Genomic DNA, 17,907 nt, shown 5'->3' on the forward strand with positions numbered 1-17,907 from the left:
TATTGTAAAGTTGCACAAGTGTTTCCATTCTAAAGGGCCATTTTCACATGTTTTGTCAAATATTTACATTTTGGGCTGAAATTTTGCTCATTTGTTTTCAGCCTAAGAATGAATCTTCAAAAAAAAAAAGGGGAGGGGAAAACAGTTAAGCTGTTTTAAAAAAACAAAGTTAAAAAAGCCCCCACTTTTGCCAATATAAAAAAAATGTTGCCACTTTTTTCTCTTGTACAGTTCTAGCACCTCAGCAGGATGTGGTAGAAAACTGAAATTTGGCAGAGGTGTCTTTCAGTGGGCTGATAAAAATCATTTTTGATTTGGCAGTTATAAGTGTTTTAAAATTGTACAACATCCATAAACACCGGGGTTTCTTTATCCTAAACCAGCACTTCTCAAACTGTGAGTCGGAGCCCCAAAGTAGGTCGCAAATCCATTTTAATGGGATCACAAGGGCTGGCTTAGACTTGGTGGGGCCAGAAGCCACAGCCGCCTGAGGCCAAAGCTGAAGCCTGAGAGCTTAGGCGCTAGATGGTGGGGCTTAGGTTACAGACCCACTGCCTGGGGCTGAAGTCCTTGGGCTTTGGCTTTGGACCCTGACCCAAGGCGGTGGGGCTTCAGTGGGCTCAGACTTTGGTCGTCCCTCCTGAGCTCACATAGTAATTTTTGTTGTCAGAAAAAGGTCACAGTGTAATGAAGTGAGAACCCCTGTTCTAAACTAATACCCTGTCAAGGTTCCACTTGAATTTCATGTGTGCGTCTGTAAATTGAGTGGAAATTCTCACTCAGTATGTGATTTTATGGTATACTATAGGCTCTGTGCATGTGTGTGTGTCAAAAAATAGAACGGAATTTCATTTCTAATGCGTAGGTGTCTCCAAGCAGGGGTGCTGGAACAGGGGAGCCAAGGCCTTTCCACTTTTGAAAGTGGACGGGCCTGGACCCTCCACTTTTCAACACTGGCCTGGCCCGCTGCTCCTTCACTTCCCCCTAAGGCCCCACCCCCTGCCCAAGCTGGAAGCTGGAGCCCACCCTGGGTAAGAGCATCCCAGGGAACCTGGGTAACTACAGGGAGCCAGGGACCCTCAACCTGCCTGGGGTGGGAGGGCCCAAGAGCAGCCTTCAGGCTGTGTCCCTTTCCCCAGGGACTCTCACCCAGGGCAGATGGAGCTTGCGGCTTCCCACAGCTCTTACAGTGGCTTGGCTCTGGCCTTTTGGTCCTTGAAGCCCCACCCCCAAGCCAGCCGAGAAGCTGGAGCTGGGGCTGGGAAAGAGCCACGCAGGCAGCTGTGGAGAGCCGTGGATCCTCCACCTGCCCTGAGCAAGGGGTCCAGGTAGTGGGGACATGGGCTGGTGGCTGCTCTCAGCATCCCACCCCCCCCCGCCCCAGACAGGGGTGAAGGGGCCCAGGCTCCCCAGCCCAACTTCGGCTTCTGGCTTCTCCAGGGTGGGCCTCAGGGGGGAAGAGGAGGGATGGGGTGGGGCTATGGAGGGGGCAGGGACTCATGGCATCCCCCACTTTTAGGAAGAATCCATAACCTGAGTGGAAATTCTTACTCAGTATGTGATTTTACGGTATTCTATAGCCCTGTGCATATGTGTGTTTCAAAAAATAGAGTGCATTTTCATTTTTCATGTGCTGATGTCTCCAAGAGCCTCCAGTTGGATCCCTTTAATATTTTCATTTCAAGCTTGTATTGCAAGTCTTTGACTAATTAAGAATAGAGTTAACTCTCCAATATTCTATGGATTCCTTTCTGAGCACTAAGAGAGGCTACCTTGCTACATTTGATACCAAAATTCACAACTGTAAAAGAGTGGGTGCAAATCAGACAATCCAGTGGAGTTATGCTGTCTGTAAAAACCCACTGATTGGGCCACCAAAATCATGTAAGAAATTATCTTAAACTTGGTCATAGCGATGAATAGAAAGTTTTCAGAATTTAAATATGTCTTCAGTCCTCCCTTGACCAGCAGACTGAAAGAGTACATGGATTTCAGAATCCATCTGCAGCAGTAGAACAAAGAGTAGAAAGCATCTGAATCAACTCAAACATATGTTTGCAGCTCCTGGAAAATAAAATAGAGCTGCCAACTCAGTATAAAACTCTTGGGTCTACCTAAAGGAATGGAAAACCTCCATCAAGTTAACTTTTTTCCCTGAATGGATCTTAAAACTATTAGAACTACAGGTAAAAGAAAATAAGAAAAATGGAGATATCCCATTGTGTGCTACAATAAATGGCTTTCTCCTTGAGCCTGCAAGTCCACTCAGTCCTATTTATTGTTCAGCCAATCACTCAGATAAACAAGTCTGTTCACATTTGCAGGAGATAATGCTGCTAACTTCTTGTTTACAATGTCACCTGAAAGTGAGAACAAGCATTCTCATGGCACTGTTGTAGCTGACATTGCAAGATATTTACGTGTCAGATGTGTTAAAGAGTCATATGTCCCTTCCTGTTTCAACCACCATTCCAGGGGAAATGCGTCCATGCTGATGACAGGTTCTGCTCGATAACAGTCCAAAGCAGAGAGGAACAACGCATGTTCATTTTCATCATCTGAGTCAGATGCCACCAGCAGAAGGTTGATTTTCTTTTTTAGTGGTTCGGGTTCTGTAGTTTCTGCATCTGAGTATTGCTCTTTTAAGACTTCTGAAAACATGCTCCAGGCCCCATCCCTCTCAGATTTTGGAAGGCACTTCAGATTCTTAAACCTTGGGTTGAGTGCCGTAGCTATCTTTAGAAATCTCACATTGGTACCTTCTTTGCATTTTGTGAAATCTGCAGTGAAAGTGTTCTTAAAATGAACATGTGCTGGATCATCATCCAAGACTGCTATAACTTGAAATATATAGTAGAGTGTGGGTAAAATAGAGCAGAGGACATACAATTTTCCCCCAAATACTTCAGTCACAAATTTAATGAATGTATTTTTTTAATGAGCGTCATCAGCATGGAATCATGTCCCTCCTGAGCTCACATAGTAATTTTTGTTGTCTGAAGCATGAAGAGGCATATGAATGTTTACCATATCTGGCATGTAAATACATTGCAATGCTAGCTACAACAGTGCCATGTGAACGCCTGTTCTCACTTTCTGGTGTCATTGTTAATAAGAAGAGGGCAGCATTATCTCCTGTAAATGTAAACAAACTTGTTTGTCTTAGTGATTGGCTGAACGAGAAGTAGGACTGAGTGGACTTGTAGGCTCTGAAGTTTTACATTGTTTTGTTTTTGAGTGCAGATATATAACAAAAAAAAAATCTACATTTGTAAAGTTGCACTTCCATGACAAAGAGATTGCAATATAATACTTGTATGAGGTGAATTGAAAACTATTTCTTTTGTTTATTATTTTTACAGTGCAAATATTTGTAATAAAAATATATATACGTTGATTTCCATTACAACACAGAATACAGTATATATGAAAATGTAGAAAAACATCCAAAATATTAAATACATTTCAGTTAGTATTCTGTTGTTTAACAGTGCAATTTAAACTGTGATTAACTTTTTTAATTGTGATTAATTTTGAGTTAATTGCGTGAGTTAACTGTGATTAATCAACAGCTCTACTAACTAGTCTACCTCACTTTGCGCTCAGAAGTATATTATATACACTCTTAGTGTGTTTAAGAACCTGGTTAAATTTAGAAGTATCATTTAATTATTCATCTGGCAACAGACACATTACCCAATAGCTGACCTGTTGGATAAAGTAACATTATATATAACTGAGCCTGTTTTGGCAAGAATTCATTGACTACAGACAGGAAGCAAAATGCAACCTCCTAACTCATCTCTTTTAGGAGTGCTGGAACAATGTGTATAGAGCCATTGAACCAAACTGTAAGCCTTGTATATAATGGAAACCACTTCAAGCCAAGGAGTTCAGCCACACCCCCAGCACCTCTAGTTCCAGCATTTGATCTCTTTTGCATTCTTTAAAATTCTGGATATTGAATGCTAAGGTCATTAAGCACTTGGTAACTTGTCACAAAGTTCTCTCTCTAAGAAAGATAAAGTGTATATCATTGCAATTCAAGAAACCCATCTACATATCTCTGACACAATAGGCTGAAAAGAGATTGGATGGGACAATTATTTGCTGCATCCTATGCATCTCAAATGGGTGTAGCTATATTAGTATGTAAAAACTTGCTCCTTGGTCTTACTTCAGCATTACAGAAGAGAGAGGATGTTGCATTCTGGCTCTCTCACACATTTCTGGTAATAACATGAATAGCTGAGGCATACAGGTTTTCCCCCACCCCTAATAAATCTCTCAATTTCTAATCAGATATATTTACCAATTACTCATCTTCCAAACAATTATTTTTCTTACAGGAGATTTAATGCTCTGCTAAAATCAAACTTAGATACAACTATCCCCAATTTCCAGACTAAAACAAAAATCTAAAATTTTCAGTTCTCTTTTTATGGAACAAGATGTAGTTGCCCTCTGGGGAAATGTAAAACCAAATGGTAAAGATTTTACGTTCCATTCCAAAATTCATGGTGCTCATATAGAACAGATCTGAATCTCACTGAAGTTGAAACACCCTTAAAATATTTAGTTTCTAGAATAGGTCTAGTACTCAGATCGCACACAGAATGTGTCTGGCTAGAAGCATGAGTTGTCAAAGACCAGACACCCGTGTGAGAAAGTCCCTTCTTGGTGCTAAAACAAAAAAGCAGTTCTTCAATTTATCAATGGACATATGCAACAATATTTTGAAATAAATGACAATGGAACAGCCTACTCAGGTTTTTGTGGGAGGCAAAAGAGCTCTATAGCAGAGCAATTAGTCTTGGAAAAGAAAAGAAAATATCTTCAGTAACGGACAATTGGTGCTTCCCAAGAAGCAAAAGCTTAAGTTTAAGAGGTTGCAACTTGACCACATTATCACACTGAGAACACAAGTAGGTCTCTCATATGCCCAAAACCATAAAGTCAGGCATATATTTAAGACATGTATCCTTATACCTACAGCTCTAAGCAAAGACAATAAAAGAAGTTATAACAAAGCAATGAAAGGCACATTTTTAAGTTCTACAAAACCTTTTTTTTCCCTGTTCAACAATACATAAGTGTGTGTGTGTTTGTTTGTTTTTAACAACCTCAAAATCTTGCAGGTTACTAAGAAAGAAAATCACAAATTGAAGCAGAGATAATAAGAGGCAAAAGTTAAAGTGCTGTTGGGACCTTTCATATGGTAATCTCCAGAGCAGGACAGCTTTAGTAGTGAATTCTACAATTTTTTTCCAGGAGCTTCTAGTGCCCAGTACACAATATTTCATCACTCTTATGACCAACTAAAATTGCCTATTTCTCCCTCAAAAGCTAGTATAACTAGACATCTGAAAAAAAGGTAAAAATCCAAAGATTGTATGTCATAACAGCCAATATCATTCATCAATCTGGAGAATAAAAAACAAGCAGAAGAATTACCAAACTAGCTATTATTATTCTGACCCATACTAATTCATACTACCCAATCTGGCCGTATTCCATCGAAAGCCACAAACCATAATACTCAGCAAACATTAATCATCATTCATCACATTAACCAGATGAATAAAAGCAGTCTAGCATTAGATACAGAGAAGGCATGTGAAGGGTACTTTTGGAGCCTCACCATCAAACTGCTCTATAATTTTCCAGGTGCATTCCTTTATTTGAGCAACAGCACCCCATTAGAATTTTTTTCTTGAAGACCATCACAAGATACCTCTTCTGTTTTCTCTATCCATTGAGCCACTTGCAAGTGACTATCAAGGGATTCTCTAGAGGTTCAAGGCACCACAATCTATGATAAAGTACAAAATATTGATCTCACAGTTGACATCTTGCTTTATCTCTGTGAAACACAAGCTTCCAATCAATGCTGTGAAGAAGTCCTAGAGGCCAACTGCGCTGTACCTGGATTTTGTATCAATTTGACACACTCCAAAGCAATGACCTAAGAAGACGTTTATTATTTTTCCCTGCCAGTTATCCCCTGGGGGAGTCAAATAGTTGGAGGTGAAAATCTCAAAGTTTCACTGAATTAACAATGCTAAATCTGCAGCTTCTCAAGAACTTCAAAAATGGCATAATTTACCATCATCTGTGTTTGACTGAGTCACCTTGATAACAATTAACATTCTTCACTGAGTGCTGTACTTCTTTCGAGTCCTCCCAGTACTTTATCCACAGCAATTTCATATGGCAGTGGAAGAAACCAAATTCACATGATTCAAGCTCCAGACACAAAGACCAAGGGTGGTATTTAACTTCCCCCATCCCCAGTTGGAAAATCTATAACTGTGTGTTCGAGTTTGATTACATTTTACAAAACCCCCAAAATAGCCCCAATGTGACAAAACATGGAAGCAGGTTAAAAAAAAGGGAGAGAGAGCATTCTTTCCAGTCTGATTTAGGGAGAACACAGTCTACAAATAATACAACTGGGCACTTGGGGTAGTGCCAACATTTTCATTGCCTCCTGGATATGCAGAGTACCAGGTTTTCCTCTAGGACAGGAAGACACTAACTTTAAAAGATAGGATGCAAACCAACTGTCCACCACAGGAGACTTTTTCAAGGGCATAACTTGCTAAATACATGGATAGTTCTGTACTGGAATAAACTTCCAAGGAAGGTGGTGGAATCCCTGTCATTGGAGGTTTTTAAGAATAGATTAGACAGGGATTGTCTAGTTATACTTGATTTGCCTCAGTGCTGGACTTAATGACTTCTCAATGACTTTACAGCTCTACATTTCCTAAGATTCTATGACTGCTGAACTTTGAACAGCTCAAAATTAAATTTAATCTACTCTCTCAGGATTTCTGTACGTACCTATATGTTTAGATATTTCCTGTACACTGTTACAAAAGGAAAGACTCCACAATTGGGGAGGAACCAATTAGAAGAAACAAATGATATCCTAATTTAATTAAATACATATCTCTGCTATGCAAAGTCTTAGATGATGAATACTTGCAAGTGTATGCCCTAATTTCTATATCCAGGACCTTGAGATATTACAATTCCTCTCACAAATAATCCATGGAAGAAAGAATTTAAATACTCCCTGGAAGTTTGTGCTGCTCTAGTAGACAATGTTGTTTGAAGGCTAAATAGCTGTTATATCTTTGGGGGCAGCCAGTTTAGGAAGAAATCACTTGAGGCCAGAGAGCAGACAGCTAACAAAGCTACCATTTATTTACAGACACGGAGCTCACCTGACCAGGTCAGCTGACCTGAAGCTGGCTGGGCTATCCCCTAATAATCTAACTCAGTTGCCATAGGAACAAAAACCATGACAACCAAATACACAACATATTCCTCCCCCCCAATAAGAACATCCCCTAAATAAAACACACACTGGACTAGAGAAGGAGGGTAGACTGCCTCCATTCCCGGCTAAACTCTGGGGATTATTTTGCCCCATAACAGTGGGTTCGCCCTAGCTAAAGATCCAGCCGATGAGTAGGCCTTCTGTCTCTAGGTGGATTATGGCAAACTTCTGGTGTTGTTGCACCCGAAAGTACCGTGGGCTCAGGCCTGACCATGGGCTCAGGGTCCGCAGCACGAATGGGTGAGGAGGTAGTATCAGCTCGTGCTGGGCAAAGGGGTATCTCAGCCACCGGCGGTAATGGAGGAGAACAGTCAGGAACAGGTGATTCTTGATTCGGTGTCTCACCAGAAGAGGTGAAGTCAGACCACTCAACTGCAGATGTGTCCTGAGGACTGGCATGACCTGGCAACAGCTGATCTGGCGGCGACATGTAGATAAGATTCTCTGCAGTTCGGACTGTGTAGGAAACAGGTCCTGTTTGAGTGATCGTGGCAGGGACCCATTTAGCTCCGCAAGTATAATTCTGAGCCAAAACTGGCTGTCCTGAGCTAAAGGTTCAGTCTTTTGCTCTGGGTGCCCATCTGATGACTTGATATTGCTGCTGATGTTGCACAACTTGTCAGGGTTCAGAAGGTTTCAGCAGATCAAAGCAAGTGCGCAGCTGTCGTCCCATCATTAGAAAGGCCGGGGATGCCTTGGTCGTAGTATGAGATGTGTTTCTGTAGGAAAGTAAGAAGGCATCCAGACGCTTTTGAATGGAGTGTTGTCCCCTTGCTGATTTCAAAGCATGTTTCATTGTCTGCAAAATCTTTCAGCTAATCCATTGGTGGATGGATGATATGGTGCTGAAGTGATGTGGTGTATCCCATTTGCCTTCATAAAATTTTGAAACTCTTGAGAGACAAACTGCGGTCCGTTGTCGCTCACAAGTTGTTCTGGCAGACCGAAACGACTAAAGAGTCCCCGTAGTTTTTGGGTAGTACTTCCTGCAGTAGTGGACTGCATTATAGAGACTTCTGGCCATTTAGAATGGGCATCTACTGCCACCAAGAATATGCTTCCTTCAAGGGGACCATCAAAGTCAATGTGAATACGTTGCCACGGGTTTTCAGGCCAGTCCCATGGGTGTAGGGGTGCATTCCTCACACCCTGACATGACATACAAACTTTTGCCTTCTCTTCAATAGCACTGTCCAATCCAGGCCACCAAAAATAGCTTCGTGCAATTTCCTTCGTGTGCACTATTCCACAGTGACCAGAATGTAGCTGTGATCACCTCTGTGATCTCAGTGGTGGTGGAATAATGACATGTCTCCCCCATAACAAACAACCAGATTGGACCGATAACTCCATCCTTCTGGACATGTAGGTAACAAGGTCGGGTGAGACCGGAGAGGTTTGTCGAGATTTTCCATGCATCACCAGGTCCATAACTTGGGACAATACTGGGTCAATGCAAGTTGCCTTCTTTACCTGAGTAGCGGTGATGGGTATATTCTCTACCTGTTCAAAGCAGAAGATTTCCTTTTGGACACTATCTTGATGTTTGACTGGCAAAGGCAACTTTGAGAGGCCATCTGCATGGCCGTGCAGAGTGAATTTCCGATATTTGATTTCATATGTGTGTGCTGAAAGTAACAATGCCCAACGTTGCATACGACTAGCAGCTAATGGGCGAAGGCCCGTGTAGGGTCCAAAAATTGACGTCAGAGGTTGATGGTCTTGAGAAGAGTAAACTTCCACCCAAACAGGTACTGATGAAACTTCCGAATTCCAAAAACAATTCCTAATGCCTCACGTTCGATTTGGGCGTAGTTAGTTTCTGCTTTGCTTAGAGTGCGTGAAGCAAAAGCAATAGGTCTCTCTTCTCCCGAAGGCATAGTGTGTGACACAACTGCTCCCACTCCATAAGGGGAGGCATCACAGGCCAATTGTAGGGGTAAGGATGGATCAAAGGGCATCAGAACTTCAGAATTTAGCAATGCATCCTTAGCTTTGTTAAATGCATCATCACAGGCTTCAGTCCACTTCCAGGCCTTGTTCTGTCCAAGGAGCTCGTGAAGTGGTTTTAGCAGTGTAGCTAACTAACTGTGAGATGAACTTTCCATAATAGTTCAGTAGACCTAGAAACGAGCGCAGCTGGCTTACATTTCAAGGTGGGAGAGCCTCCACAATAGCCTTAACTTTTGCAGGGGCCTTATGAAGACCCGCAGCATCAGTGATGTGTCCCAAATATTCAACAGAGGGCTGGAAGAATTCACACTTCTTTTTGAGAACTTGTAGGCCATACTCTTCCAGTCTTTGTAGGGTAGCCTCTGAATTCTTCAAGTGATCCTCTTCATTCCTTCCAGTGACCAGGATATCATCCAGATAGCACTGAACTCCTGACAAGCCACACAAGATCTGGTCCATAGCTCTCTGGAACAGGGCGGGAGCAGACGTTATTCCGAAGGGTAGGCGACAGTATCGATAAAGCCCCTTATGAGTCACAATAGTCAACAGCTCTTGGGACTTTTCATCGACGTGCATCTGTATATATGCTTGACTCAGATCAATCTTACTGAACTTTTGTCCCCCAGCCAGGCTTTTGAAGAGGTCATCGATGCGGGGAAGCGGGTAGTGCTCTGGACACATTACTGGGTTGACAGTGACTTTAAAATCACCGCAAATCTGGAGGGAGCCATCTTTCTTCACTATTGGAACGATAGGAGTGGCCCATGGGCTATGGGTAACTGGTATTAGGACTCCATTGGTGACCAGGTGCTCCAGGTCTGCTTCAACTTTTGGCCTGATGGCATATGGCACAGTTCGGGCTTTCAGATATTTTGGTTTAATGTTCAATGTCACAGTGATTCCCTTCATACTTCTCAGATCCTCTCCAAAAACAGCAGCATGTTTCCTTAGTATAGGGGTTAGACTGGTTTCTTCTTTAGTCATCTGGTGCACTTCTGCCCAGTTCAGCTGAATCTTCCCAAGCCAAGACCTACCCATTAAGGCTGGGTAATTACCTCTCACCACAAACAGTGGCAATTTAGCAGAATGTCCATTGAGCTCCACCTTAACATCAATGGTGCCCAACATGGGCACAGCTTCTCTCGTATACGTCTTCAGAACAGTTTTTATTGCCTTAAGCGGAAGATGCTGTAGCTTTTCTTTATACACAATCTCGGAGACCAGCAAGACAGCTGCACTGGTGTCCAGTTCCATGCGTATAGTTTTGCCGTCCAACAACAGCGTTACCCAGTATTCATGTGAGCCCACATGTGAGCAAAACATGCAGTGGCACTTCCTCTTGCAATGAGGTGTCACCTTGATCATTCTGGGTCTGCTCTAGGGTATGCAGGGTTCCCCTTTTTGTCGGCCAGACCACAGGCCTCTTTTTCTTTTGTTTACAGGCACACTCAGTGTGTCCCTTTTTGCCACAGTGTCAACACACCAGGTCCTTACACCAGCATTCTGATGCCTGGTGACCCAGCTTACCACAGTGGTAACATTCCTGACCCTGCACAGTTTTGTGGGTAGGTTCTTATGACCCCTTTTGCACCCTAGGGGATGCAACGATGTATTGCACCTCCCTTGTAGCCAGTTCCATGGAGACTGCAATATCAACACCCTTCTGTAACTTAAGCTGGGCCCCTGTGAGTAGGCGCTTCCATATAGCGTCACAGTACAGGCCACAGTACAGACCACACACAAACCTGTCATGCAGGGCATCATTTAACATCTTCTTAAATTCATAGTGTTCTGCTTGCTTTTTTAAAATTGCTACAAATTGTACAACTGTTTCATCTTCTTTTTGGTCTCTTTTGTGGAACCTATATCTTTCAGCAATTACCAGTGGTTTTGGGGAAAAATGGGATCCCAGGATTTCCACAATGTCACTAAGATTTAGGGCTTGGCTACACTGGAGAGTTGCAGCGCTGGTGGTGGGTTTACAGCGCTGCAACTTACTCACCGTCCACACTTGCAAGGCACATACAGCGCTGCATCTCCCTGGCTGCAGCGCTGGCTGTACTCCTGCTCTGCCTGGGGTATAACGATTGCAGCGCTGGTGATGCAGCGCTGCTCTGCCAGTGTGGCCACCAAAAGCGCTGTAATTGGCCTCCAGAGGTATTCGGAGGTATCCCAGAATGCCTGTTCAGCCACTCCCAACAGCGCTGCAAATGTGGCCACACTGCAGCGCTGGTAGCTGTCAGTGTGGCCACACTGCAGCACTTTCCCTACACAGCTGTACGAAGACAGCTGTAACTCCCAGCGCTGTACAGCTGCAAGTGTAGCCATATCCTTAGTCTCAGGCTTAACAGGGTGTAGTAAGCTGCGTAGCAGGGAGTAGGTTTTAGCCCCTACAACACTTAAGAATATTGGCACCTTCTTCACTTCTGTAATGTCATTTGCAATAACAAAAAGCTCAAAACGCTCAGTATACACATGCCATTGCACTATATTCTCATCAAAAGGTTCCAGTGGCCCGGTCAGAGTAGCCATGATTTTAGTTTCACTTTCACAGTCAGTGCAAACAAGCCGTTTTTGTTTGTTTCTTTCTTTGTTCTTTACCTTGACTTCTACTTCCTTCTGTTGCTGGGGCAGCACCGGTATCCCATCCTCGTCACCACTTGTTATATCCTTGGGGGCAGCCGGTTTAGGAAGAAATCACTTGACGCCAGAGAGCAGACAGCTAACAAAGCTACCATTTATTTACAGACACGGAGCTCACCTGACCAGCTGACCAGGTCAGCTGACCTGAAGCTGGCTGGGCTATCCCCTAATAATCTAACTCAGTTGCCATAGGAACAAAAACCATGACAACCAAATACATAACAATAGCTACCTGGGGATCCCGTGATTTAAGAGGAATGGTGCTAACATAACTGGCTCAGTGCTGGCTCTCCCCCTGCCTGGGAGAAGGAAAGGAAGCCTGTTGGAATATGGCTGCATTTCCATGACCTCCGGCTGTCAGAATGGGCCCTCAGCCATTGCAGCTGGGTTCATCTTAGAGCAGCCCTTCTTTTGAAGGGATTTACCTTTGGGTAGAAATTGAGCATAGAATACTGCAGCCCAAAACTTAGCATTTCAAAGTGTATGTGTGTGAAAATGAGGTTTTTAATGGAAACTGTTCGGCAGCCATCCACTACTAGTGATCAATTTAACATTATAATCTTAAATATTTTTGTAGAATGAGCTACTTCAGCCTCAATCGATAACAATTTATGAAACATATTTGCAGGACTGGGGAATAGTTTTAAGGCCAAATAAAAAAAGAGTATCTAAAACAAAGTAGTGACCCTCTTAAAACCAAACCTGATATCAGAAATTTGTTGTTTTTTTTAATAAGCCAAGGCAAATTTAAAAAAAAGTTATGTTAAAACTCTTAAGGGTAATTTTCAGTCTGGGTTGGGCTTATTTACTTATCCGTGAAGCTTGACCTCCATTGCAGCCAGTGATGGTTGCACCATTTTGAAAACATTTCTGTGAGGATTGTTTCTCTTCACTGCAGTTTTTTTAATGCATTTTACAAATCTACGGATTTCGGATAAAGACACATGGTAAGTACATTGTTGTAAAGAAAGAAAAATATAGTATAAGGAAAGGCTAGGGGAAAGGTTGGTTGTGTATGTGAGGGGAATAGAGTATTCATTTTTGGACAAACAGATAATTATTATTTCCAGTTGACCAGAGGAAGGTATCAGCCTTTGGAATTGAAAAATAAAATACTTGCTATTAGAAAGTAAGTTTTTGCTATCAGTAACTACACTATAGTATCAGAGATTCTGCAAAACTATACTTGATTAGGAAATAACTGGTGTCTTACATCCTGTAGTTTGGTAATTTGGTTAATGTTGGCTTTTTTAAAACAACCACTGTATATGGTTTATTACCTGTTTGCATGGCATATACAAAAGCAGGGTATTCTTGAATTAAATTGTACAATATCCAGAGTCCTTTAGTAAATGACATCATTCAGTGGATTTTACCTAGTCCGGTAGATTCTCTACTATAGAGGGCACTGGGACTGAAGATTTATAGTGTTATATTCTGCCCTTTCTTCTCTGCTTGAAACTGACAAACCATTTATTACCATCTCTGGAAGCAGTCTGAAGGACATTTTCATTCCCCCTTCCTCCGGAGATTCTGCCTTCAATCTCTGTTTCTTTATTATTTGAAGAAAAATTCTCATATATGTTTAAACAAAGTCAAGATATATTTTTGTATCTAGATAAATAAATGCAGATATCAAACTTGCAGGTTTCCAAAAGTGTCTTCAGTAATCCTGAATAGCTTGCTTTATCAATTGACTTTTCATAATATTTAAATAAACACAGTTGTGTGCAATTGTGTTCCTATTGTAGTTAACCCTTCAAGACTATGCCAAGAATAGCAAATAACTAGTATTTCAGATATCCTGTATGGTAACTGTTGATAATTTACTTTTAAAAATTTTAGAGTTAATTTAATAGGATTGAAGACCTAACCATGGGTTCTCAAACTGGGGGTCATGACCCCTCAGGGGGACGCAAGTGTATTATGTGGGGGGTTGTGAGCAGTCAGCCTCCACCCTCAAACCCTGCTTTGCCTCCAGCATTTATAATAGTGTTAAATATTTAAAAATTCATTTTTAATTTATGAGCAGGGGGTCACACTCATAAGCTTGCTGTGTGAAAGGGCTCACCAGTACAAAAGTTTGAGAACTATTGACCTAAACCTTCAAGATGTTGAGCACTCAGCTCCCATTCCTACCAACAAATTATTAATATATGCAAGGGTTATGGCTGAAAGTCACTTCTGTGTAGCTGGTGAGCACAAGGTCCATGCACCATTTAGTAAACAATAAACAGGGCTCAAGCAGCACTGAATAATGCCTGGGCCTTGTGCTGACCTCCTTCACAGGGATAAATATCACCCTACCTTTCAGTACAACCTACACAGCAAAAACAAAAACACCCCTCCAGCAGTGAGTCTCAGAGCCCAAGTCAACTGATTGGGGCTCATGCCCTGGGGCTAAAAATAGCAGTGTTGACATTCAGGTTCAAGCTGGAGCCTGGGCTCTGAGAGGTGCTAAGTAGCAGTTTTAGAGCCAGGGCTCCAGTCTGAGCCCAAACATCTATAATGCTGTTTTTAGCCCACAACACATACCCTGTATGCCCAAGTCAGTTGGCCCCAGGCTCTGAAGGAACATCTGCACTGCAATAAAACACCTGTGGCTGGCCGGGTCAGCTGACTTGGGGTCACGGGACTCAGGTTTTGGGGCTAGTGTTCATGTTTGAGTTCAGGCTGGAGCCAAGCCTGAAGGGCTACACAGCAATTTTATTGCCTGGTAGCCTGAGCCCCGTAACCCTGCGCCAGCTGACCCAGGCCAGCTGCAGGTGTTTTATTGCAATGTAGACATACCTTGAAATGTGTTGCCAGGGGGTTTTGTTATTGTTGCTCCTTAGATGTACCCTTTGTGAGTAAGGGTTTGCAGAACTGGGCCCTTAGGTTATAAAGAATCTGATTTTCTTATTTGGGGTTTGAAAAGAGAATGTATATAAAGAGAAGCTGAACTTTAATGAAAGCATAATTATTGGTCATCAAAACATCTTTGCTGCATATGCTGGTCTTGTTGACTTTCCCCAATCTTAATTTGTCCTGTCCCGTTTATTAGAACTGAAAAACCCTCTCTCTTTCCCTTATCACCCCTCCTCCATGGCTCTTAATACAATAACAAAAGTGAAGCACCTTATCTGCCTTGCACAGACCCTTCCCAGTGCTTCCATTTCTTTCAGGAATTAAGTAATTTGTTATTTTTGAATATCATTAGACAGTTACATGAGATATGCAGGTTTCTCAGGTAACCTTTTTCATTTTTACAGAATTGTTAGACAATCTACATTTCCTGCAGTGACCCTTCCCGCTTTGCTTTATATTTATGAAACAATCTTTTCCACTTGCATTTTTTCCAGTGGCGTAGTTTGATTTGTTTTGGTTTTTGAAGAGTCCAGCACATAAAGCAGACTTTAACAATAGTTGGAATAACACAAAAATCATTTCCTTAGGTCTATTTTACTGGATATCTGTATCATATATGCACTTCTTCCTTCTCCTTTTTTCTACACATCAAACTCAGTAACACTGTAGTTTGGCCTGTCAGCCTCTTGCCAGCTTTGGTGATTATAAACTAGTTGAAGTTCATTGGTTTTGAACTGAATTCCTCCGAAATAAAATAAATGAGTATGATTAAAGTTTTGAACCCCTAAGTGATACAAAATGTAAGAGCCAACAACAGATGCCCATTCAGTAAAGCAGACTATCCCAGCAGATGGGTACAAATTAAACATTTTTTTACTTCGTTTGTTTTTAAAACCGTAGGGAAAATTTGCCATGTCAGTCAAAATAAACAGACAGTTGCTTTCTAGCCATTTTGGAGTATAAGGTGGCAACTTGGCTCTGCAACACTAATTATTTTCAGCCTTGTTGCAGTAGTACCCATACCAAGCTGGCTGAACATGTTCAGCATAGTTGTAGTGGTTTAAAACTTTACTATGGTTTTCATAGTAATGATTTAACAATTAAAAAAAATATTAGTATGAGAAAGAAATACACTGGATAATTTCAAAGACTCAGAAGAGTCTGGGAGAAATCCTGCCCACCCCTCGCCCCCCCCGAAGTTGATGGCAAAATTCCCATTGACTACTGTGGAGCTAGGACTTCAACCCTCTGATTTCCTTTCTGGAATGGGGTGCGGTCTAGGTCTTAAGATAGAGTCCAGATTTGAAAATCAAGATACTTTGGATTCTGTGTTCCCAGTTCTACCACTGAATTGCAGGGAAGGTAAATTTGTGGCCTGAGTTACTGTTTATTTGAATGAGAGTGCTTGGTACCTTCTAAAATCAGGCTGTTTATTTAGGTGCCTAAGTATAGTTTCAGGTGTCTTAGTGTTAGGCAGCCATGTCTGAAAATGTTGGCATTCTCTGTGCAGCAATTTACTGATCTGTACATTATCACCTACATGCTTACCTACAAAGCCCTAAATAGTCTGGAATCTTCCTACCTACCTTCCTACCATGTCTGTCTTCATGTGATTCTATGGCAGCTGTGATCAGAGGAAGCACTCAACAGGGAGTCCCTTTTCTTTAAAATGGACGGAGCTGATGTCTGAAGCTTTTTTTGTAGGACATGATCCTCCCCTTTTGTAACTTACTCTTCATTGTTGGTACAAAATAGCCACAACTTTGCCCTCCAGGGCACACAGCAAGATTCATCTGTTTTTTTGTTTTGCTTTTCTTGCTTTTCTGGGTTTTTTTTTTGGGGGGGGAGGGGGGGTGATTGTAGTTAGTTAAGTTGTACATCATAATTGTGTTCTGGAGAAGGTGACATGTTTTTGTTCAATTTGATTACCTGGCTGGATGTTTATTGCGTTATGTTGGTTGAATTTTGGGGTTTGGTTTTTGTTATTTTCATTGTCCTGTAATAAATTGTTATATTTATTTTTGTGTCATCTCCTAGAGATGCCCATTGAGAAATCATAAATAAGTTAACCTACCTTGCAGGAGAGTCATAGGACTTAATTCACATTTTTAAAGTAAAATACTAATTCCTAGATCAGTGACAAAAGTTTGTTATTTGTAAGCCTTAGTGAGCTAACACTGTGATTTCTCATTTTCATTGTATAGACTTAAAAATCTCTTTTTAATATAACAATACTACAAAGTTGCTTTTAGGGTTGATTTTTAATTTTTCTTGACATTTTGCAGCATTTTTATTCTTTATAGTTGCTATAGTACATTTCCCTCTTTTAGAACTCAAGGAATTTTGCATATATTTTTCTAACATTTAGTATATTTTGTTTCATGTATCATTCTTTGGGTCTAAAGCAGCCTTTTAATGTTCCCTCTTAAAAAGTGATGCGTGAATTAATCTCTAATATTTAGGTTTTGTTTCAACATAACACATGTATTTTTTTTTTTGCAAGGGGTCTGTTCAGTAATTTATTTTGGGTTCCCATGGGAAATTTACAGCAGATTACACTGCAGTGTTGTGCTTTATCATTTCTGCGTTATTTCTGACTCAAAGCATGCATTATTTTCAGCAACAGATCACAGGAATTTTCTTCAAAGAATTTAAAATATGGAAAAGTGATAATGGTGACAAGGGCTTAGTCAGAAGCTGCTGTTATTGAAGGATAATGTATTGCTCCGTTGTGTTATAACACATTTAATTGTATTGCTCTTCACAGGTTCAGGTTCATGTCGCTTTAGTTACACAGATCCCAGGATCATTGTGTCCTATACCAGGAATAACTCTGCAGATTGGATTCAGCTGGAGAAAATTAGGTTTGTAATATTTAAAAAAAAAAAACCCTATCATTTTTATGCATTTTGACCCAGCAGACATTTTCTCCATTTTCATTACTCACCATTTTGTTTTCTTTAAATTTTTACTTAAATGTTTTTATCGATCTATTTGGGTGGTTAATGTGTCCGTTCTCTCTATTTTAGATGCCTTAAAAACAAGGGGTGAAATCCTGGCCCCACTAAAAGCAAGGACAGAACTCCATTAACTACAATGGGGCAGGATTTCACCCA

The 17,907-nt window shown here is 41.4% G+C and overlaps 1 protein-coding gene across 1 annotated transcript in view; it reads left to right on the forward strand.

Moving 5' to 3' along the window:
- Nucleotides 1-17,907, forward strand: part of RELN (reelin) — a 484,263-nt gene that overhangs the window by 240,772 nt on the left and 225,584 nt on the right. The window contains 1 exon segment of the mRNA XM_030549629.1: nucleotides 17,559-17,655. Coding sequence (XP_030405489.1) covers nucleotides 17,559-17,655 — 97 coding nt within the window.

This window comes from Gopherus evgoodei, chromosome 1 (genome assembly GCF_007399415.2).
Source record: "Gopherus evgoodei ecotype Sinaloan lineage chromosome 1, rGopEvg1_v1.p, whole genome shotgun sequence".
Lineage (NCBI taxonomy): Eukaryota > Metazoa > Chordata > Testudines > Testudinidae > Gopherus > Gopherus evgoodei.